Raw genomic sequence first — 23,442 nt, 5'->3', positions numbered from 1 at the left:
TTATCTTTAATCAGCGGGTCGAATATGTTTCTGTTTATATGAATATGCTTCCTTAAATGAGTGATAAGTCATTTGAACCACCAAAAAGTTGCAAACATTTATGAAAATGATTATTATTTTTACATTTTTGTTACAAAGCTCACATGGGAAGAATCAAATATCTTTATAGTCTTCAAATGAACCAGTTCACGCTCCAGAGTGGGTCCAGTTCAGAGTGGCTCCCCACACTGTAATAATGTCCAGACACCATAAATGTTCTAATGGCCTCCATGGTGTATTAATTAGCGTGTTGATGCGTGTGTGTTGGTGGAGATTCTAGCCAATCAGGATTCAGCTCTTGGGATGACGCTGTCCTGGCTCACTGCAGTGAAACCTGCCGCTCTCTCAGGAGAATAAAACTGCCATCATGACCCGACAAAAGAAGTTTAAGTAGTTTTAAAGTATATGGGTGAAGCACTTCACTCACACAGCTGATGAGCGGACTCTGAAATGTTCTGTTCCTCTGGAAACACTGAGAACATCTGCATCTTTTTACTATTTTTAGCAACAAAATTCAAGCCACAACCAACTTACCTGCTTTCTCCTACCTGTGCGAGCAGCTCTCCGGCCACGCGGTGGCAGTACAAGAACAAACAAATGAAAAAGAATGACCGCCGAAGAAATGGGAGGGACAGGGCATGAACCAATCAGAACGCAGGTTGCCGACCAATCAGAACGCAGGTTGCCATTTAAAACCGGGGCGGTTAAAACCAAAACAAACTCGTCTCGTTCCGGAGAAGCTAAGCTAACCGCGACACTCAACACTCAGTGCGCGTTCACGTGAAGTCCTCACGCGGTAAGTGTCTCCAGTTCAACGCGCCTTCTCGTAATATTTCACCTCAGACACCGAATTATCCCCATAACCCCAAAATAATCGTTATAAAACTGGACTGTTTCCTAGCTGACGTGTCGTTAGCCGCTAGCATGGTGGCGTCAGCGCGCGCGCGCAGCTACGTTAACGTCGCGCGGCGTTTACGAGGAACAAAACTGGCGACTTTTTCACCTCGCCGCTCACACCGCACCACGGAGAGGCGCCGCACGGGCCGCTGTAGCCGCGGAGCTAACTGACGAACAGCGCATGCGCGGCGAGGCAGTCGTCCCTCACAGACTAACTTGTGTTGATGATGGAGTGGTTCTGTTGCCTTTACTGCCCCCTAACTGCCCCCTACCGGGTACGTGTCGTTCAGGTCTGAACGGACGGTAGTTTCTCCGGTAGTTAAGGTGTGACACCATGGACGTGGCGCTGTACCTGGACCAGGAGAACGGCGCCCTCACCGGGCCCGCCAAGTCCCGCCACAGGCTGCGCTCCGCGCCCGGTAAGACCCGGTCAACACGTGTGTGTGTGTGTGTGTGTGTGTCTTCACATCTCTCCCCTCCCGCCTGGGGGGGTGTGTGTCCACAACCCCCCCCCCCCCCCCCCCCCCCCCCGGGTGACCCGCCTGGGTGAGTGACCCGCCCTGGGTGTCGTCGTCCCCCCCCCCCCCCCCCCCCCCCCCCCCCCCCGTGTGTGTGTCCCTTGCCTGGGTGTGTGTGTGTGTGTGTCTCCGTCCCGTCTGGGGTTGTTGTTGTTGTTGTTGTTATCGGGCTGTTTCTCTCCTCCTTCACAGAGCAGGTCCTGAAAACGCCTCTCAACGCCAAGACGCCGCGGCTCGCAGCGCCCCGGTCGGCCCGCAGAGCTCTGGGCACCGTGAACAAGACCGTGGCCACTCCTCGTGCGTCTGACCCGCGGACTAAACCCCTCGAAGTGCAGGTTAGCTGCTGAAATATCGCGGTGTTATTATTTTAAAACCTTTTCCTTTCCAGAATGTTCAGTGAGGTTGACTCTCTTCCATTGCAGTGTAAAGTTCCTCCCAAACCTGCTGTTGAGGATTATCCAGAGATTGAGAAGTGCTTTCCGTACAACCCGAGTGGTAGGCCCGTTTCAGAGTGCTCAGACATGATGATCTCCCTGACCAAGACTAACATTTGGTTTCATGAACCATCTCCAGATTTTGAATTGTACAGTGTACCAGATGACGTCTGTCTCAGCCGTTTCTCGCTAGCTGGTTTGGGAAGAGGGCAGTGGACTCGAGCGTTTCCTGAAGAGGACGTGATTGATATAGGCCTGCCACCATCACCTCTTAAACTCCCCTCAGGTATACTTAATCTGTTCAGTCCAAATCCAGATTAATTTAATGGGTGTGGTGAGATACCAAGTGCTTTCTCTTCACTTACAGAGGACTGTAGAGATGACCTGGGAGCCTTCTTGGAAACGATAAAGGAGCTGACTGTGGATTTGCCACCCGAGTGTGATTACTGAGTCTCATTATCTGTCTTGATGTATTTTCTTTTAAAATAAAGGTTCTGTTTTAATATCACATTTGTATTGAAAATGTTTGATATTTGGTACACCACTGCTCCTCAGGGTCTACTAGACTGCTCCTCCTTTGCTGACAGCTTCAATGTCATTTTAATAATATAAAATGCCTCTGTACAGGTGCTTGACCTCCACTAGAGTAGAAATGTGGAATGAAAATGCTGAGGTTGGTGCACTAGTGTGCCATCTTTTCCTTGAAAAGTTAGACCAATCAAAATTGTGCTCTGGTAATGTGACCCAGCCCCGGATGCTTGAATCAAGACCGTGGAGCTACTATCTGGTTCCTGAACTCGGTGCAGGTGAAGTTCTGTGGAGTGGGGTCGTGGTGCCTTTAGTGAGCATCATTTATCCTGTTGAGTTCAGTCGTGACTGTGTTGCCCTGCTGGGAGTCTCCATGTTCATGCATGCAGCCATGACCACATGACCAGCAACTGTCTGTTTGAGGCATTTATTAATGTTTCCTAATTTATCTGCTTGTCAAAGACAATAAAGTGCATGTGTTGCTCACATTAAAATGGTGTGACTGTGATAAACATTGTGGTGGGGGAATGGGTGGAAAAGTATTGGGGACCGAGGCTTAGAAAATTAAACTAAAATGATCATATTGACTTTTGTTATAGCACATCACAAGACAACAGAGTATAATCAAAGGTACAATGTTAATAGCACCACTTTTGTTAAAGGTTAGCTCGGGAATGTGTAGATAGAAAAAAAAAAGACGTAGTATAAAACCTTTCCAAAACAGCAGTACTGATCCCTGTAGTGGGACATTTCAAAAAGTGATTGAGTACAAAATCAAGTGGCTCCCTGCCAGTGTGCCTCTGTTCACATTCACATCTTTCTTTACTGTGCTGTCTCAAACCTGTCCCCCTCCTGCTAATACAGCAATCAGACTACACTTGCCCAAGTCTCTCACTCCAGCTCCCCGCTACACTGCTATACTGGTCTTGTAGGCACCACTGCAGAGGTCCTGACATCCCTGCCTGTGGCATTGTGGGTACTTTTAATACAGTAATTCCACACTGATCCTCTTAATAGGTTTTATCCTCTGAAAATAAGTGAAGTAAATTTGAATATTTGTATGTGCCACACATTTCCTGATGAAGATGGAGTGAATTTGACTTTTTCCCCCCAAACTCATTCCATCTCTTTCAGACACGGCTGATTCCACTATGCTGGTCATCCAGGTGAGAGTACCACTCCCAGACAAGCAGTACGGTGTGTTGTGGACCGCAGGTGTGTACGCCACGCTGGGCGTCTTCCACAGGGACAGCTGCAGGTCCTCCAGTTCACTTTAACGCCACAAAATGGTCCAAGATGTCTGGCCAGCCACCGGTTCCTCTTATGTTGCCCTCTTCGACTCCCACTCCTGTAACAAAGCCAGCATGTAACTACCCAGGCAGGAACACCTCCACTAGCTCAAACAGTTGTGTTGCTGCCCAAACACAGGAAGGATTTGGTGGAGAAGCAGGTGTCTATGGCAATGAAAACAGATTCTATCACCATTTATCTTCATGGCAGCAGTAAATGGTAAACTTGTGTTTTTCTGACAGGATAAGTCCAGGGCGATTGAGGCCCATTAAAACCTCACTGGCAGTTGATATATTTAATGCAATCCCACTGACCCACCTGCAGAACACGGTGCCCTTTGTGTAACTTGGTTGCTTGGTCCAGATGCAGGCAGTGATTTCTTTAGTCTGTGTGTGTAGTGGTTTACCTTGGCTTTCTGCATGACGCTTCCCTTTGTGGACGCATAGATGGACGGGGGACGCTTGCGTAGTTCGGACGCGCAGTTGACCGGTAGGTAGGGGTCGACGTGTGGCGCCTCACTCTGCCGCGTCTTCTGCAAGAGAAATTACGCAAATCGGCGTCAGTATGACGCGGTCGCTTTGCAGAAGGCTGCAGCACACCCAGCGTCTGGGCCGCCCCCGTTAGGGCCGTGCGGTACCTTGATCAAGGGCTTGGTGTGCATAGGGGCTCCCAGGGCTCCTCCTGCCAGAGACTTCTTCAGGTTCTCCTTGACCTGTGTGATCTTCAGCTCCAAATCGACGAGCTGACCCTCCTTCACGCGACAGCTCTCCTCCAGCCGGGCCACGCACTCCGCCAGCGCTCGCCGCTGCTTGTCTGCACCAGCACACGCGCCATAACCGTTAACATCACCAACAGCGCACAGTAACGCAGGACACGGCGGCCGTGAGACGCGGAGTCCGGCCCGCACAACAGCAGCAGTGTTACTGGCTCTGTGGGCTCAATCCGGCCTCCAGCACCTAATGAAATTATGTAGAACTTCTTTACACTTGACCGCTGTCAAGAGAAAGAGGCCCTCTGAGATTCACGCTCAGCCAAATCAGTGGGACACACACACACACACACACACACATTATACACATACACACACACACACACACACACACACATCTGCTGGAGCTGAACACATGTTCTCTGGACTGCTGTGGCAGTTTCACAAATATCCCCTAGAGGGCACCAAAGCTGGCCAGCAGATGGAAATTAAGCTTCAATTCGTTAAAGACTCCAGTCAGCAGAATAACTATTGACAAGTTACTAAAATTATGTTATTTGTGTAGGTCACCAGAAGCAACACACTACATTAAAAAGACATTATGAAGAAAAACTGCATGTTTACATCGGTGAAAATGGCCTTGTGCAAATCCTGTAGTGTGTGTTCTTGCCTGTTAAACCACATTATAACTCCACTGTGTTGTGATGAGTGTGAGCAGGACACTGACCCGTCGCCCCCTTCATCCTGTTCTTGGTGTCTCGTTTGTCCTTGCGCAGGGAGATCAGGACGTTCCTCATGCCGTCTCGCTCCTTCTCCAGCTCCTCCTTCTCCCCCAGGTACCGCCGGGCGTCCTCTTCGGCCCGCGTTTTCCCATACCTCCCATACTGGTTCGCACCTAAAAGTGCAAGAGGGGTCATAGGTCAGAGGCGGGGAGGTTGTGGGAAGGTATCGGGCGCTCTCAACTCCTCTGCCAAGGTCGCGGAGAGGTCAGGAGGGCAGGGTGGAGTGGGGTGCGGATCAAATCGAAAGGTCAGTAGAGGTGAGGTTGCGTAGCCGGGCTGGGGCCCAGCGGGGCACCTTTAAAGTGACGGTGCGGGAACCCTGAGAGCTACACCTCACCACACCACCCTCTCCACCCCCCTCCACCCCCCTCACCACACCACCCTCTCCACCCCCTCCACTGCTGCACTGCACTAGACGCTCGTCTTGGCTTATAGATCGTAATCGGTACAGAGCTTATGGAGAAAATGCAAAGTATCAGAAAGTGAAGTATGTTTATATGTGTGAAATAAGTGTAGGTGTGTGTGAAACATCTGTATCTACATCTGTGTGTATGTGAAGTGTGTGTGTGTGATTATGTACATGTCTGTGAAGTGTCTGTATAGTTGAATGTGAAAAGTGTTCGTGTGTGATAAGTGTGTGTGTGTCTGCGTGTGTGTGAATAGCATCAGGCGTCTCGTGCTGACTCACTGGAGCCGTGGCGTTTGAGCGCCGTGGGGGGTTTGGTCCCGGTCCGGTCTGTGCTGACCAAGCGTCTCTTCACCAAAGACCCACTGTCTCTCAGCCTCAGGTTTTCCTGCCAAATGAGAAGAGAAGGCGTGTTTCACAACACTGCCACGCTGTTAGGAGACGGGGCTGTGGCAGTGATGCGCCGTGAGCTGTAGGGGGCAGTGTCTCAGTGAACCCTGGTGTATACGCTCATTCCTCAGGGACAGACGTCACACACCGTCCTTCTAATGGAGACACGGGTGTGTGTGTGTGCATGAGGTCATAGAGGTGTGTGTCCTGCTGCCAAGACCAGTGGTCTACACTTCAGCATGTGAAACAGATACAGGGCATCGTGTTTTCGGCCTGGACCACTGAGCAGGGCGGGGGACGATCTCGGACAGCTGTAGAGAACGGAGACGGCGTCATTTTTCAACGCTCGACACGCACACTTCAAAGGGGGATCCTCTGTCTAGTAGGATTAGGACATTAGACCGGAGCCTGACTGACTTTGGGCTGACCTGGGTCTCTCCGAACGGGGACCGCGAGCACCGTGTGTACGTAAACATGCATTGGGCTGTGTGGAGACAACAGGTCCTCACCCGGGTGTCCTCACAAGGGACCTCGTCGTACGTCCTGGACTCTGTGGACGTCGCCCATCTGAACAAGGAAGAGAGATTAAGCGTGCCGGTCAGTGATCTGAAACGAAGCCGCACGATGCAACGTCCCACAATCCCGTTCAGGCATCCCTCGTTCACTCACAGGAAGGAGTGGCGGGCAGCCGTGCGGATGTTGGCGATGGTCTCCACGTCCACGTAGTCGTAGTGCAGGGACTCCGGGTCGGCGGAGGAACCGGTCTCTGCCAGCAGAACCCCCAGCCAGCGGCCCAACTCCTCAGAACCGCGCGCCTGCCCAACACACCCCGCCCCAATGATCAGCGAACTTGTTTAGTTTAACGTGACACAGCGCGTTCACGTGGAAACATCAGCACCTCCAGAGCTGCCACCTCACTGCCCCCCCTCAGGATCCGCAGGGCAAAGGGGTGTTTGGGCCCGAGGCCCGGCAGGACCTCACAGCCCCGCAGAGCGATGGTGGCCTGACACCTCTGACCACCCTGATCCTGGTGCATCTGCAGGGAACCACCGCTGACCCGACACCAGTGCTCCTTCCAGGACTGGTTCACCAGAACACTCAGATAACCTGCCACACACACACACACACACACACACACACACACACACACACACACACACACACACACGAGGCTTTGAAATACCACCATCCTTGTGCTCTTTGAAGATGATCCCTTCTAATCCATGTTCAAGCAGTGTAGAAGCCTGACTAAGGGGGTAAGAGCTCCTGATTGAAGACTGGGAGGGTGATACAGGAGCGGTAGTCTCACCGCAGCGAGGGTCTTCCTCCAGCGAGGGCGAGCGACTGTCTCCTGGGAGGGGGGGCTTCCTCCGGGAGAAACTGATGATCCGAGTGATCTTACGCCCTGCCACCCTGCTCATCGTGCCAGTCAGCTCTGACAGAGCCCCCCCGCTTGGCTTTACCTATAAACACACACACGGCATGAGAAAAACACACACACTCTCCAGAGTGCATGGTTTCAAAAGGTTGAAAAAACTGATTGTGAGCCGTTAGTCATCTCACATTCTTGACACTAAAAAGTGGTAATGTCACTGCACAGGAACTCAGGCCTGAGATTTCACACACACACACACACACACACACACACACACACACACACACACACACACACACACACACACACACACACACACGCTGTAGGTCTTTTCGTCTGATTTTGTGAATATGTGAGCCCAGTTGCATCATGAGGGAAGGTAAGAAAGACACGACTGTAAATGGTGAAGTGAACATCTCACCCACATCCCGGCCGTCACGGCAACCGTCTCCGCTCAGCGCGCCGTCCGAGTCACACGGGGGTTTCTCAGCACACGGGGGTTTCTCAGCAGACAGTCTCTGAGGGAGGAGAGTCACGATCACCAGCTGAACTCCAGCAGCTGCAGTCAAAACAAGCGCAGAGAACCCCTGCTGGTTCTGCCTTGTTTTGTGTGGGTCAGAGTGGGTCGGGGTGGGGGGCCTTTGGCAGGGTGAGACACAAACCGGGAGTTAAACAGGAGGCTCAGCATTCCAGGGGGGGAGTCGGGACGGGTTAGTCCGGAAGCAGAGGCCCAGAGTCCCACCATATCTGACCCCTCACCGGCCACAGCTGAACCAGGCTAAATGTGCAGCACCCACCCGCTAAACACACCCACCCTCCATAACGGACACACACACACACACACACACACACACACACACACACACACACACACACACACACACACACACACACAAACACACACACACACACACACACACACACACACACACACACACACACACACACACACACACACACACACACCATGTGCAGAAAGAAAGAGAAACTCTGAAAGGCAGAGAGACTCGTGCTGTGCAGTATAAGTCAGGAGATGCTGCATGTTTGGTACGACATCAGCAGATATAATCATGAGTAGATTCTGTAGAGGTGGGTTCATTTATTCATTAGCATGGAGGTTTCAGTGAGATCACCATTTGGATTACTAATGGATTCCACAAACATGACCAAGTCCTATGGGCCTTTCGATCTATGCTGCATGACATCCAGGAACGTGTGTGAACTGTGTAGATGACTGGAGATGCTCCACCACGGAGCTTCACGAGCCTGCTGTACCTTGTCCAGCTCTGTCCTTCTGGAGGTCACGGGAGATGTCGAGCTGTCCAGTCCATTCCCCAGACTGCTGATTTCACGCACCACCTAAAACCACAAAGATCTTCACATCAGCAGCTCCCAGCGTGCGCGTGGTCAGATCTCCTGGGGCAGGAGGTCTAGAATACATCCACAACGCTGCGTGTGCATTCATAATGGACGGGCGCCCAGCTGTGGAGGAGTTGAGAAGCCCCGTGTGAAGTGCACACTCACCCGCAGCCATTTCTCCGCCTGTTCCTTGCTCTGTACGGCCAGCACGAGGGCTTCTCCGCCAGGCAGAGAAAATCGAAGCTCGTGCTTCTTCTTACGGCCGTCCTTGGGAACGTAGATGACGTTACACAGGCTGAGGGGCAGGTCCATGTAAGGGGACTGATCCTTGGAGCTTTTGTAGCACTGGCATTGGAGCAAGAAGCACACACACACACACACACACACACACACACACACACACACACACACACACACACACACAGTTGAATCCCCCCAGGTTCACACACACACACACACACACACACACACACACACACACACACACACACACACAGTTGAATCCCCCCAGGTTCACACACACACACACACACACACACACACACACACACACACACACACACACACACACACACACAGTTGAATCCCCCCAGGTTCACACACACACACAGTAGAATCCCCACAGGTTCACACACACACAGTAGAATCCCCACAGGTTCACACACAGCTGAACACCCATAAGTACCACATGTCCCACGTTTTCCAAAAATACAAACGAGGAAGGAGGTTTGGTCAGTATGCTCACATTATCTTAAAGAACCTCTAGCATCCCCATCCCAGCAGTGAGCCCTCTGGTTCTATCATTTATATTAGAACTCACCTGCAGTCTGTTCTCGCGAATGACCGTCAGCTGTTTGGCCCACTGGCCAAAACGTTTCTTCCTCAGCAGGAAGGCACAGATGTGACAGTCCCTCACCGGGGCCATGGAGTTCTCCTCCGACGGCCACTGGTGGGTTAACCGCTGCTTCTTCTCCTCATCTTCCTCATCATAAGACTCGTAGGAGCTGCTCGGAGCATCTGAATCGTTATCTGAAGGTCAAAAGATACAGCGGCCATCAAGTTCTGGAGCCGTATCACTGAACACTTTACAGCGAATGAGCAATGCAGTGTAAAGCGAATGAACACAATGAACCACAGGAATGAATTCAGCCCCTGAGAAGCCTCTCTGGAAACCCTGTGTCATACACGGGGCTCCGTGCCAGGCTGTCCCACACTCACAGGAGTTTTTCCGCCGGCCGTTGGTGCAGGCAGTGGGGTAGTTGTGCTCTGCATCTTCATAATATCCGTCCTCGATGGAGTTAGGAGGGCTGGAGCTACCTAGGGGTGAGAAAGGTCAGAGGGTAGAGGTCACATTCCACTGTTAAAAGACAAAAAACCCACGAGGTGCTGCACTGTACACACTCACCACTCTCTACCCTGCTCTGGACACCATGGTCTCTTTTCTAGATACATTATACAGATAATAAACTGTTGCCTTTGCATGGTTTGTCAGACAGCGTTCTGTATTCACTGTTCATCTCTCACTAGTTTGTGACCACAGTCCCCGTTTGTGCTGGTATGAGTGTAGCAGCTGCTGTGAGATACACTGGCAGGCTAACAGGTCTGCTACCCAACAATGTTCCACTAACAGTGGTCACCTGGTCCCTGATAGTGAGCTGAACTACGGCCAACACAAACTGGACATGACAACATATGGGCTGTACACTCCGAGTGTACATGTGTTTCAAATAAATGTTTCTAATAAAGCAAAGCTGTGAGTTCATATTGGCTCGCGAGCGAATACAGGGCGGCTGCTGTGATCTGCCATTAGACGTCATTTTGTAGATATAGAACATATGGATTATGGGTAATAAAAATGCCCATAACCCCCTGCAGTACTTCTGGGGAGGAAGAACTCACTGCGACGGGTGATGTACTCGGGCACGGTGCCGGGGCTGAGGGGTAGGGCCTCCTCGTAGTAGTCCTCCGGCGGGGGGGTGGTGGGCAGGGGAGGGGGCGTGTCCGCTCGTCTCTGGGCAAACAGAGAGGGCAAGAGAACGCGTCAGGCTGGCCCCACACGCGTCCGCTCACGGTCAACATCTGCTTTTCCACACAAACCCGCACCATGAGGCCGACCGAGATGGCAGGCCTCCACGACTCAGCACGCCGGCCCTATAACAATGATATGTGACCCCTGGAGCGAGTCAAAGGAAAGCCCACAAAACATTGGCATCCTTCAGCCGCGAGCGTTGTTTTAATAAAGACGAGCAACAACAGACGTGCACCCACGGAGGGAAACGCTGTGTGTATGTGGGAGAACCGAGGGCTGCTTGTTCCTTCATTAATCCTGGATCTGTGGAGAACTGGTCAGATGGCTGACGGGGAACGTATGATGGTATGGTGACGATTTCAGGATGGCTCACTATCTCCGTGGCAGCAGTACAGCTGGAGAAGATCTTCAGTTCTGGGAGGTGAACGTTCCTGCGTTTCCTCACCCCGACTGAGCACCGTCCTTACTACAGACGCAAACGTGGCTACGTCCGTCGCTCAAACTCACCGTGTCGGGGAAAACGTGTAAAAACTGAAGAAGCTCATTATTTATGAGCAGGGAGATCCTTACGGGTTTGGAGGAAGCTGCTTGCTCGGTTTGGTTCTGGTCTTTCTTCTGCTCGTCTGCGTCCACTTTCAAGTCGTCAAGGTTGCAGTCTGGAAGAGGCGTCAGGAATGCTTTTAATAATGCATGTCTTTATGAGCGCTAGTGGGGAGTGTTGATCGAAACCAAACTTCTCAAACTTCTCACCAAACTTCTCAAAAAGGGACTCCACGAAACTGGTGCCGTTTCTGTAGACAGAGGTGTTCATGTACATGTAGTCTGACCCAGGGGCTGTACAGGGCAGAAGAGGCAGGTTAAGACAGAGATAAACACCACAAAACCACAAAACCTATTAAACATAATGTTATAAGTCACAATCTATTTCAGTAAAACGAGAAGGACTTCACGCTGATTTAGAGGAGCCTGCAGCTCACTCCAATACATCATGGTTCTATGAGGCACCTGATGGTTGAAGGTGTTTGAGGAGATTCCTCACTGCACTCTTCTTCTCTTCAGTAGCAGAGCTCAAGGTCTCGTGATCCAGCAGCTTCAGCAGGACATTCAGCTCTGTCACCAAGAGCTCCATTGCTGGGGGTGGGGGGGTGGGGGTCAAGGTTCAAAGTTAAAGGTCATCAGACAGCAGATTGTACGACCGTCCATACATGCCACAATTAGATCAATAGGGTCATCTGCAAATGCCCAATGATCACAGCCGATCAGCACACGTAAGAGAGACATGAGGAGTATTAATGTACCGATAATAATTAAGATGGGCCCCTCAAATACCTCCTGTACCAAAATGAGGAAGACAGAGGTGAAGGTGTGACTGTACACTCAAAGAAGGCAGGGAAAGATATCTGTAGTCTGCAGGCATCAACTGGACCCGATTTGGACCTCAGTACCTCCCCGAAAGTGGGGCCAGAGTTCTCACCCAGGAATGTGGTCCGTCTTGCTGGGATAACTGAAACTCTCCGACACAGAACCGGAGACCTGCCCTCTAACCTCTGGCAAACTGCCCGAGCTGTTGAGCCAACACCCTGCCTGCAGCAGTGCTGTGATCGAGCTGTACACCTACACACCTCGTGCCCTCTGACCTCTCCACCGTGGTATTCCCCACAAACACAGAATCCTTAACATCAGTTCGCCAAGATCCCATCAGCTGCACCTCAACCCTGGTTCTCAGAGAGCCTCAGCTCGTGGGCCGAACAGCTCACTTACAACAGTGGGGGGGGGGGGGGGGGGGGGGGGGGGTTAGATGTTGCTGCCCACGGGCTGCACAGATCTGTAAATCTACATTGTCCGTAGTGAGAGGTCCCCAAGTTCCAACCCAGAATGTTTGCATTAACTTGCACTGCAACAAAAAAAAATTAATAAATAAAATGCTCGCACTGCAAGTTCAAATAAACCTACCACCCAGTTTTGAGGGACTCAAAGTGGAATAATAAATCAGACTTTCAGCAGCATGCTTGAGACGAGAGTGATCTGGCAGGAGTGCTGTGCGAGTGGGCTCCCCCCCCACCGCCACACCCACCTACCCCCCCCGGCTTTATCCGAGGAAAATCAACGTCTGTGGCGAGCACCTCCTGACCCGACTGACATGAGCTCATCACCAACAGCACAAGCTCGTCGCTCCCACTCTGGAACAGAAGGGAAGGGACCAGAGAGGTGTGGAAGGAGAGGCCCCAACGTCTGTGTCCAACAAGCAGCTGGACAGCTTGGCTTGGACACGAGGAAGCGCCCGGCCAAGACTTCCACCTCAGGGACCGCCGGGGGGGTGTGTGTGGGGGGGGCTCGCAGTGATAAACAGGCGTGATGGGTCAAGACCCGAATTGATTTCATAAGCCAGCTCCTCAAACAATGTGCTATGCTCTAAAATCTATTTTAGAGGGGGAGAGTGACTGATTCTGCAGTACATTTCCGGATCATTCCATGTTTTCAATCGAAACAATCCATGCTCCGAAAACAATGGTTAGAAGCAACAAGAGACCATGTTAACAGGCGTCTTGTGTACCTGATGGTAAAAGAGGAGACACGATAACAGAGTTAAACAACACATTTTAGCCCCCCCCCCAAATCTCTTCTCAAACACATGGGCGATCGACCTACAGATTCCTGCTCAGCTCGTACTGAAGAACAGAACTGGAGCCCTGAACTCAACATCAGCCTTCTCCAAGGCACAGGTCAAAGGTCAAAGGGCAGTGGTAGTAGTACACACACACACACACACACACACGTGCACGGTTGCTTGTACACACCCATATACTTGGAAATCATCAAAATATTTTGGTTAGTGGAATGAAAAAGGACCCACCCGGTTTCTCGGTGCAAAAGACACAATACAAGGCAGAATGCCCTTGTTTGTTGTTGACTCACCTACTACAAAAACACCTCACTTCCTCCCAGCATGCCCGGCTGCTGCCTCCAGGGCAACTCTCACCTGTGTGCCAGTGTGTGTATGTTGAGCAATGTTTTGTGAATGTCTAAGCTTCCTCATTCAGGCTTGTTGACACAAGCCCCAGCCATCTCTCTCTCACACACACGCGCGCGCGCACACACACACACACACACACACACACACACACTGATGATAACCCCATTCAGGACACAAGGTTGAGCAGCAACTAAATATGCTACAACTGGGGGTGGGTGAAGCTGGCTGCCTCTCTCAGGATCTCTGGGAATACCCTCCAGAAAACCACAAGCTTGAAATTGTAGAAGGATCCACTATACAGTTTCAGCAGACCAACCTTCATATGGGTGTGGGACTCCAGGCTTGGGAGGATGTATTAGCCACGGATACTTTAGCATGAAATCTAGTGTGACATTTATAATAGTCAGATATTCTGTAATTGAGAATCTAACCTAGACATCCATCAGTAACAGAGACCAAGGAATGTCTCCGGGGTTCTGCGCACAGACAGGTACTGATTAACAGTACAATACAAGTCAATCATTTGAGGCCCTTTGAACTTCCAAGTGTATCATAAACACAGAGAGATTTAGATCACACAGTTCTCCAGATGTCAGAGCTTTTTAGTTAATCTGTTTTTAAAAAATAGCCCAATTGTTGAGTAAGATCTAGATCACCACAGCCAGACTACCCAGTGCTGGAGGTTCTTAATGAAAAGTCCTCCTCTGGGTCCAGTTCCAGCCGGCTTAAAGCAAACACCGGTGGGGAGAATCACACATGAGTCCCACAGCGATACGATCCCCCTGGAGGAGATCAGAAGCGGAGGGAGTCACTTTATCTTCGGCTGCACCTGTGGAGGGTCACTCGGCCAGCCAAGCCCAACATGGGCCTGCTTGCTCACACCCCTCCCGAAAGCTGCCCATGAGGTCCTGATAACACATCACAACAGCACACCGCCAAGCCAGAACTCCACACCGGCTCTCAGGGGCGTGTCCAGCCAACCTGCTGATGGCAGGCGTGTTGTTTTCTTTCAGCTGGAGTCTGTCCAAAATTTCTCTCTCTCTCTCTCTCTCTCTCTCTCTCTCTCTCTTTCTCTTTCTCCGTCTCTTTCTCCGTCTCTTTCTCGCTCACTTTACATGACCTGAGCTCGAGAAGCTATAGCGGGCGGATCATTCGAGCTGGATCGAGAGATCGGAGACTGACGCCTGCGGCCGTGCTTTTGAGATGAGAAATGAGGTGTTTTCCCCTCAGTGGATCTGCTGCTTCTGGGCTTACCAGGACTCACCGCCCAGACTGAGACCAGGCTGAGACCAGGCTGAGACCAGGCTGAGACCAGGCTGAGATCAGGCTGAGACCAGGCTGAGACCAGGCTGAGACCATTCCTCACATCCCCTCGAGCCCCTCTCAAACACCTTTAAGCTGCCAAAACCAGGATGTGAAAAGTGAGATTGTAAATTTATTCAGCTGTGAGACCTGTGAGGTACCAGAAAAAAAAACCCTGTAGCACATTTTGCTTGGGTAAGCAGGAACTGTGCTAGCTGAAACAGGTTCTTCTCATGCTCTCCAAGAAAGGAGTCGTTTAAACAGCTCTTCAGTGAAGCTGTTCAAAAGTGTTTAAATGACTGTGCTGCACTGTATTGTACTACACTGACACTACACCGTCTTGTAAACCACCAGTAAAGATAAATAACAAGAGAGTGAGTAATAAACCACCTACCAACCACAGCTGTAGAAGAGGCAATCGGACCCACCACCATCTTCCAGCACACAGGAGAAAGTCATATAACCATCCACAAAGGCAGAGTGAACGTGTGACCACTGGCTGGAGACAAAGCGTCTGTGAACTGGGCTCGAGTCAGACAACAAATGACTTAGTTTAGGTGCCGTTCCATCACCTTACATTCTCTCAGTCCCTCCCTCTCTCCCAATCCTCCTCCTCCTCCTCCTCCTCCTCTCTCTCTCTCTCTCTCTCTCCCTCCCTCGCTCTCCCTCATGGAGGTATCTGAGGATAGTTCTGGAGCAGGGGTATTTGCCCTCCCTTTCTGCTGTATCTAAGGTAGAACTGGGGGAGGGTGTTCACAGTGTGTGTGTGTGTGTGTGTTGGTTCAAGAGCCACCCAATCCCAGTCTACAATCCTAAGGGGTTTTAGAGCCCCCAGGACAGCCCTGTGTAAACACGCCCCACCCCCACAGCCTGAGCCCAGGGGCCTGATGTTCCTGTCGTCCCCGGACGGCTCCACGGGGGCCTGCACTCATTCTTCCTCACGTGATAGTGCTTAGATAACTGCTTTGCTCCACAGAAATGCTGCACTACAGTTTCTTTTTTGCAGCACCCTACAGCGCACACAGTGGGGTGTAGAAAAAGGTGCCCCGTTGGGCAGCCGTCAGGGTGCCTGTGTGCAGACGAGACACTGTCGACGTGCCCGGGCAGCTCTGGCCCCAGACACACACCCCCGAGAGCGCCACACAGGCCCGGGCATGCTAGCAGGTCTCCCCCTTCCACGCAGGCACACTCACCCGTGTGTGTATCACCACACACACACACACACACACACACACACACACACACACACACACACACACACACACACGCCTTTACCAGACTGCTTGGATAAACTTTGCTCCATCAGTGTATCCATCTCTGACATGACAGCAGACACGTTTCTGTCCTTTCCCAAATCGGAGAGTCCCGAAGGCACGTTAAGATCTGTCCCGGTCCCGAGAGACGCTGCAAGATGATGCCACTCAACGTTATCGGGCCGCCAGCTACGGCAGACGGGCAGGGCTTCTCCTCACATTCCACCCCAGAACCACTGACCACTATTTACTGTAATGTGTCCTAGTAATACATTTACTAGGACAAGACTCAAGTATCATTTGAGGTGTTATTATTCTTTTTTTAGCCAAGATAAATGAAAAAAAGCTTAATTCACTAGGCGCGTCCTGGAAACGCAGGCAAACGCTATGAACCAACAAGGGTTTATGGGTAATTTAATAAGATCTACAGCTGTAAATAAGACTCTAGCTCTCCCTCCTGATGTCAGTGTTCGAAGGGTTACTGCACTCTGCTGTAGACACACAGTGGACGGCCTTGCTGCAGTGAGGTGATGGATCACTTCAGCCCGTGGACTCTTCAGAGGTGCCGGTGAGGACAGGGAACCCATAGCACCACGAACATCTCAGCGCACACGCAGAGACCGCTGGGGTCGCACGGTCCAACCACGAGGAGAACCGGAGGCGTCGGACCGGCACCGTGGCCCAACAGCTGCAGTCCGTCTCTGATCGACGCCACACATCTGAGCGGAGGAGGGCGTTGTCAGCGGGGCTCCAGTTTCCAAGCGTGATCCCCCCCCCCCCCGGCTTTGTGAGATGACATCTCGCCTAAACGCTCCCAAAGTCAACAGTGAGGCAAAGTCGTCCAACACAAACCTCGCGTCCCTCATCAGATACGTGTTCGTCCCCGGGTTTCCGCACATGCTTGGGCTCTTTCGAAGTAGAGATGGCTTTACGCCCCAGTCTGATGAGTTCCATGATGGACATAACAAGTGACTCAGAGGAGATGTTACATAGAGATGGAGAGTGACATCACAGCCCATATCGCATATCACGCTATGAGATCACGACAGCCAGTATCACGCCGTGTGATCGCACGTAGGAACGCTAAGCACTTGCCACATCACGTTCGATGCAGTGATTAATTAATGTAGTGGGCGTGGACCGTCATGGTGCTGTTCTCTGATTGGCTGAGGGCCTCCAGTCACAACCGGGAAAGCTCAAACACTGTAATCCTCTCTGAACCACAGGCGATTTCCTAACCATGGAATTTCAGGTATATTCGGACCAACTAGTAAAATAAAAATATATTTAAATAAATAACAGAGAGCCAGGTCCTTGTGTGGCAGACAGGACATGTTGGGAGGTCTGGAAAAAATAAACAGCTTGGACAGTATGACGGGGAAGCTATATGGAGATGAGAGTTTGTCGTTCTGGAAGAGTAATGTGCTATTGTGTGCTGTTGCCTCCAGCGTAGATTTGAAAACAACTCACACACACACACACACACACACACAACACATACACACACACACACCCTTAGGACAAACATTCATGCATGCAGCCGAATCTGTTCTGGCACTTCCTCACACACCCACACACACACACACACACACACACACACACAGCTGTTAGTGGATTGGCAGGGCAGCGTTTTTCCCGTCTGAGCTGACGGCCATCACTTTGACCTCCTGTCCTCACTCAGTTTGGGGCTCAGTGGAGAGGTGTGTGTACACTAGCACACAGACATGCGCACATGACCTACCTTTGATTTAAAAAATGTATGCAGTCCCACCACGGTAAAGAGTAATGACTATATCAGAGGAGTGAGTATATCCGCACACCCCTTCCCGTAACACACATACACACACACACACACACACACACACACACACACACACACACACACACACACACACACACACACACACACACGAAAAGGTAGCAGGTAAGCATGTGGAAAAGCTTAGCTCTCTGGGCGCAATTTGAGACACACTATGTTAAAGGTGGTTCACAGTGTGTGGGAAAAGATTACAGATGAGTGCTGCTGCTTTATGATGGATGACAACATGCTTCAGGTCATCATTAAACACACACACAGCTCAAGATGAACAGTCTGCTTTATGATGGTTGACAACATGCTTCAAGCCATCATAAAATGAAGCTTCACACACACAAACAGTTAAAGATGAACAGCCTGCTTTATTTATTAATTAATTATTTTTTTACAGGCACTACTGATTTTTCAACCTTCTCAAGGTTCCGTATTCCCAAATGCATTAATCTAGTGTAGGGTTCAATGTACATCTGCATAAGAAAAGATTAATCCGTAATCGTCTTCCAAAGGTAAGAAATACCTTCTGCTTCCCTGAACTTTCATTGTTCTACATCAGGAAGGTTAAACAAAGTCTGAAGAAGCTCCAGGCATGTTGCCCACACCAGCTGGTTCACCACAGCCCCCCCTGGACATGCAGAGGTGGGCAGGGCCATTAACCCGCAGCTCCGTTACAGGACTGTAGCTACTGAACGGCTGCGGGACGTTAGCAGGAGGGCTCGGGGTCACCGTGAACATCCCGTACGCGCACACAGTGGCAGAGTTATGGGCTCCATTACTCCTAGTCACCTGCTTAAGCGTTAACCAGCTTTGAAGGCCAGTCTCGGCTCAGTGGGGTGCAGGAAGCTTTGATCTCTCTCTCTCTCTCCTTTCCCATCAAGCACTGGGGCTCCAGCACTAACAGGTCCCCGTTACGTTTGACCGAGCGTGTTCCTCCAGGAACCGTGAGAAGCTCTGGTTCAGGTGTGGAGGGAGAGGACGCTCCCCGAGAACACGACCAGATCAGTCAACACGAACGATATTAGACCCGAGGGAGTCAGCAGAGACGCGCGTGTAACCACCGAGCTCTCGCCCAAGCCCACGGAGGAGAGAGTAACGGAGTGTGTGATCAGTGCTCAGGTTTACTCTGCTTCTCATCACCCAGCCTGCAGGCTGAACCGGCACTCGGTTGCTCACAGCAGCGGGTCGTGTAACTCGCTCGCTGTGGCAAATGGGCCAAACAGGAAGTGGAGAGCTTGGGGAGTTAGTGAGAGGGCGTGGCAGGTGGGTCAAACAGGAAGTGGAGAGCTTGGGGAGTTAGTGAGAGGGCGTGGCAGGTGGGTCAAACAGGAAGTGGAGAGCTTGGGGAGTTAGTGAGAGGGCGTGGCAGGTGGGTCAAACAGGAAGTGGAGAGCTTGGGGAGTTAGTGAGAGGGCGTGGCAGGTGGGTCAAACAGGAAGTGGAGAGCTTGGGGAGTTAGTGAGAGGGCGTGGCAGGTGGGTCAAACAGGAAGTGGAGAGCTTGGGGAGTTAGTGAGAGGGCATGGCAGGTGGGGGCGCTCACTCCCGTCTCCAGAGCGGTTCAGAGAGAGCGGGTTCCCAAGCCGGAGAGGTCAGCGCTGACGGCTGGGGATGAACGAGTGTGGTAATGAGAGGCGACTGGCCATGGATAATGCTGACCTCTGACCCCACCACCACCCAGCCAGCACCTCCCCCCAACACCCTCCTTCACTGCACCCCAAGTCCGCTGCATGATTAGGGTGAGTTGAGCACGCTTCCGCACAAAGGACGCGCCTGTCTGCTCCATTCTGCCCATTACCCAAAACCCCCATGACTTCACCCAGCAGCTATGCCCTCTCTCTCCTTTGTGAAGAAATTCAGTGTTCCCCTCACACTGTTAAGACTGTTCAGAGCCCCCGACACTGTAGCTGCACAAAGACTGGAGGCTTTGTCAGGGAATATTCATGGAAAAGGATGTTCATGGGACAGTGAGTGTGAGTGTGTGTGTGTGTGTGTGTAGACTCAGAAGGCAGGGGAATTCCCCTCACTAGGGGGCAGGCTTGACCTCTGACCTCACAGATCAGCTCGGGGAGGAAGCGTCCATTGAGCAGAGATGTCGAGGAGACGTCCAGACACCGTGCTCCTGTAACACCGTGGCAGCACCCGAACAAACACTTCAGTAGAAGATCCATAAATCACTTCCACGAGCCAGGCAGGTTCATAAGGAACCAACAGCTACAACAAGTTTCCATGGTTCCACCTTCAGATACGCCCGCAGACATCAGGTTTACAGGGTGGACACAGGCTTAATGAGGGGCTTGCTCAGAGGGGTTAATAAATCAGACTAGTCACGCCAGCCCTCACTGCACCTGCAGGCTGATGTCTATCCTGCCCGGGGGGGGGGGGGGGGGGGGGGGGGGGGGGGGGGGGGGGGGGGGGGGGGTGTGTGCTCAGAGCCGGAGTGTGTAACCCCACATCGCTGTGAACTGAGTGGTACTCTGGTGCCGAGACCTCGTACACGTGCGCTCACGATCACACCAGGGGCAGACATCCTGTCTTGGGGCGGGGCCTCGTTTGTAAGAGCAACAGTGTCACCTTGGCAACCCTGGGCACAAGAACCTTGCAATGGAAATGGATGTGCCGTTAGCACTCGACTGGAGGATAGATTAAACGTGATTGGCCCACATGCTGCTCGAACGGCCAATCAAGAGGCATGAAATGCAGGAAGTGCAGCAGACACTGTTGAAACTGTTGCGAGGAGATGAGATTGGTGGTCTGGCACACAAACACAGTCAAAGCAAACAGTGCCATTTTAAGCTAAGCCCATCGCTCTGGAAGCTCGAATATGCACACAGCCTGAAGACGTTTCCTCCTTCCCCTGTTGATGCTCAAGTGGAGGTCTGACAGCCCACTACACTGATGTGTCATGGCTTGCTAACCCATAACCAGGTATTAATTCAAGAGTGGCGTTCCCAAAAGAGGGAATGGTCTGCTTTGTGCTACCTGGCAGTGCAGACAAGGACCGGTCCAGACACGCAGACACGGACCGGTCCAGACACGCAGACACGGCTGCTGTTCACCACACCAGTCTGCTCAGCGTGGGACACTGGGGCTCCGTGCTGAAGGTCAAGGTGCTGGAGCCCCAGTGTGCTGCTCCACATGCATGTTTAATTCATGTGTCATTATGAGAGTTACAAGACAGGAGATCTTTGTTCTGGACACTCATGAGTTCTTCCATCTGCTTGTGGCTTGAGAGCAGGAGAACAGGGAAACAATAAATATGATTCAATACAGCTTTTCCAAAAGAAAGATCTAGACAATCCCACACATGAACAGCCCCAGTGGGAGAGTGATATTCCCCTGCACACCTACAACAATAATCCAGCATGGATCCGTCTGTAAGAGCATTCTGAACTCAGTTCTGTTTGCTTATGGACATTAGTTTAATGATTCACAATCAACGTGGGCTACGAAACTAGAGAAGCATCCGCATGCTGATACCATCACAAACAAAGCACGCAGTGATCGTACGATTGATGACACTGTAACTGCAAAGGAAGTTTAAAACAGCCCTTCTGAACTGCCAAACATGTGATTGAAATCATCTCGCCGGAGACCAAAAATAACACGGGACCCCCAGAACCTGACAGATTACTTAAAAACAACCGCAGGAAACAACCAAACATTCCAGCCAAAAAACCAAAACAAAAACAAACAAAAATATTTTGGCTCCAGAGAAAATGGCCAAAAATAGAGGCAAGGACCACTTGTTTGGTCTTTCCGGCTCCATTACGGTGTCTCTCTGGTTGTGTTTACAAAATCGCCTCTACGGGAGAGGAAGCTTCACTAGGCTAAAACTCCATATACTGTCGAGTTAGAAAAACACCAGGCAGTTCTTTAACATCCCACCCCAACCCGGGTCATCAGACGGGGGTGGGGGGGGGGGGGGAAGGCCGAACCTATCTGAGTCCCGCACCTGTGACAGGCTCTGTAGAAACTCCTCAGAGTTCTGAAACACCTGAGAGACATTTGCTGTATTTGAGATCCGTAATGACTTTCATGTGTCTGTTATCTAACCCTGTAATCCTAACCAGGCATTCCTCTCTGTGTTGGCCTGTGTGTTTTATGAGGGCGCACAGGCCCCGTGGTGGTGAAGGAAGCGACGCTGCACTGATTAGTATTAAAACGCGTTTCACTGTTTTTCTACACAGGAAGATGATCTGAATTGGTGCCAAATCTTTGTCCCTGCGCTGCTCCCTCCCTGAGAGAGACGACTCGGCACCACGGCACGAAGCACTTCGGGAGGATTTGAGAGGATTTGCGAAAACACAAAAACAGAAAACATGTCAGAGCCAGTGTGCTCGTGCACGTGCCCAGGTGCGGCAGCATCCTTCAGTCATTATGCGCACCAAAAGTGTCTCAAAATAAATATACAAATATATATACACAAGTTAAACATATATATAAAACAGAAGGACTTCAAAGGGATCTTAAACCCACAAACCGTTCACCACGGGGATCGTGTTAGGACTCGGTTCTTTAGACAGGCTTTACTTATAAACTAAAACAGGAACTGGGGAGTCTGAACTGACAAGATGAGTCCAGAAGACACTGAAAACAAACTCCAGCTGAAAACTTCTGAATTAATATCTCTTTATTTCCCAACAAGGCCACGTGTGGTCTCATCTCAGGATCAGCGTCTGCGTGAAAACAGTCCGTATTAAAGGAGAAGTGAATGTGTCAGAGAAACAGCTGAGCACACAGGGAGTCACACACTACAGGTAACTACACTTTCACCAACATATTCACCTAAACCACATTATGAACGACCACCACCACTACTGACTAATGACATTAGTTTTTAGGAGAAACCACGATGTGAGTGGAGAGCAGAAGCGTGAAGATCCTCACCTAGGACACTTTACCTCGTCTTGATATAACCAGATCTACAACACACGCACATCTACAACAGATGAAAAGTGCCTGGTCGGTTTTGCCCGTTTCTATCTATCTTGCTTTTGGCAATTTGTATTTCAAAGGAAAAGTTACAAACCTGTTGATAATCTAAAAAAAAAGCCCAAATAATAAATAATAGCAAAATACTTCAACAAATGACTCTGACCCTGGTTAAACACGATACTCACATTTTTCACTCTTTACTTCCATGATATCAAATAAAGATCCCTGAGCAGAACATCGCACCGCGCGCACCATCCCGCGGGGTTGTGAGCGCGCGCCACCGAGCGCACATTCGCAGTGAAGTTAAACAGATGCGCGCACTTCCTGACGGAGCGCTCTGGGTCCTAGCGCCGAGTTCTGGCCGGTTTGTGTGTCACTTACCGTCGCGTCGCCCTCGATACCGTGACAGG

At 51.1% G+C, this 23,442-nt stretch overlaps 2 protein-coding genes and 1 long non-coding RNA gene across 3 annotated transcripts; 2 read left to right on the top strand and 1 right to left on the bottom strand.

Annotated features, from left to right (window-relative positions):
- Positions 1-705: 705 nt before the first annotated feature.
- pttg1 (PTTG1 regulator of sister chromatid separation, securin) lies at positions 706-2,396 on the top strand. Its single transcript, XM_077021076.1, has 6 exons — positions 706-835; positions 1,227-1,355; positions 1,647-1,789; positions 1,877-1,949; positions 2,028-2,174; positions 2,256-2,396. Exons 2-6 carry the CDS (start codon positions 1,271-1,273, stop codon positions 2,336-2,338), a joined length of 531 nt encoding a protein of 176 aa, XP_076877191.1. The 5' UTR covers positions 706-835; positions 1,227-1,270; the 3' UTR covers positions 2,339-2,396.
- Positions 2,397-2,829: 433 nt separating this feature from the next.
- Positions 2,830-23,367, bottom strand: afap1l1a (actin filament associated protein 1-like 1a). Its single transcript, XM_077021077.1, is given in 20 exon segments — positions 2,830-3,764; positions 4,113-4,238; positions 4,344-4,519; positions 5,143-5,310; positions 5,886-5,991; positions 6,503-6,560; positions 6,663-6,808; positions 6,892-7,100; positions 7,303-7,405; positions 7,407-7,456; positions 7,790-7,886; positions 8,644-8,727; positions 8,893-9,072; positions 9,548-9,756; positions 9,946-10,044; positions 10,627-10,738; positions 11,327-11,412; positions 11,507-11,590; positions 11,762-11,887; positions 23,218-23,367. Coding segments are annotated over 20 exon segments (2,268 nt in total). The 5' UTR covers positions 23,240-23,367; the 3' UTR covers positions 2,830-3,737.
- On the top strand, positions 22,158-23,116 carry LOC143527585 (uncharacterized). The gene is made up of 3 exons (XR_013134187.1): positions 22,158-22,450; positions 22,743-22,854; positions 22,932-23,116. It is a non-coding gene; the product is annotated as an uncharacterized LOC143527585 (long non-coding RNA).
- Positions 23,368-23,442: the final 75 nt, after the last annotated feature.

The sequence above is a fragment of the Brachyhypopomus gauderio genome, chromosome 11 (assembly GCF_052324685.1).
Source record: "Brachyhypopomus gauderio isolate BG-103 chromosome 11, BGAUD_0.2, whole genome shotgun sequence".
In the NCBI taxonomy this organism is placed as follows: Eukaryota; Metazoa; Chordata; class Actinopteri; order Gymnotiformes; family Hypopomidae; genus Brachyhypopomus; species Brachyhypopomus gauderio.
The sequence above is the reverse complement of the archived record's forward strand: the minus strand, read 5'-3'. Positions and strand labels throughout refer to the sequence as shown.

What these genes read in the sequence shown, in the direction of transcription:
- pttg1 (XM_077021076.1), top strand. Translation starts at nt 1,271, where the DNA reads ATGGACGTGGCGCTGTACCTGGACCAGGAGAACGGCGCCCTCACCGGG. An exon ending in CAGGCTGCGCTCCGCGCCCG is followed by an intron (nt 1,356 to 1,646) that starts GTAAGACCCGGT and finishes CCTCCTTCACAG; the next exon opens with AGCAGGTCCTGAAAACGCCT. An exon ending in CTTTCCGTACAACCCGAGTG is followed by an intron (nt 1,950 to 2,027) that starts GTAGGCCCGTTT and finishes AACCATCTCCAG; the next exon opens with ATTTTGAATTGTACAGTGTA.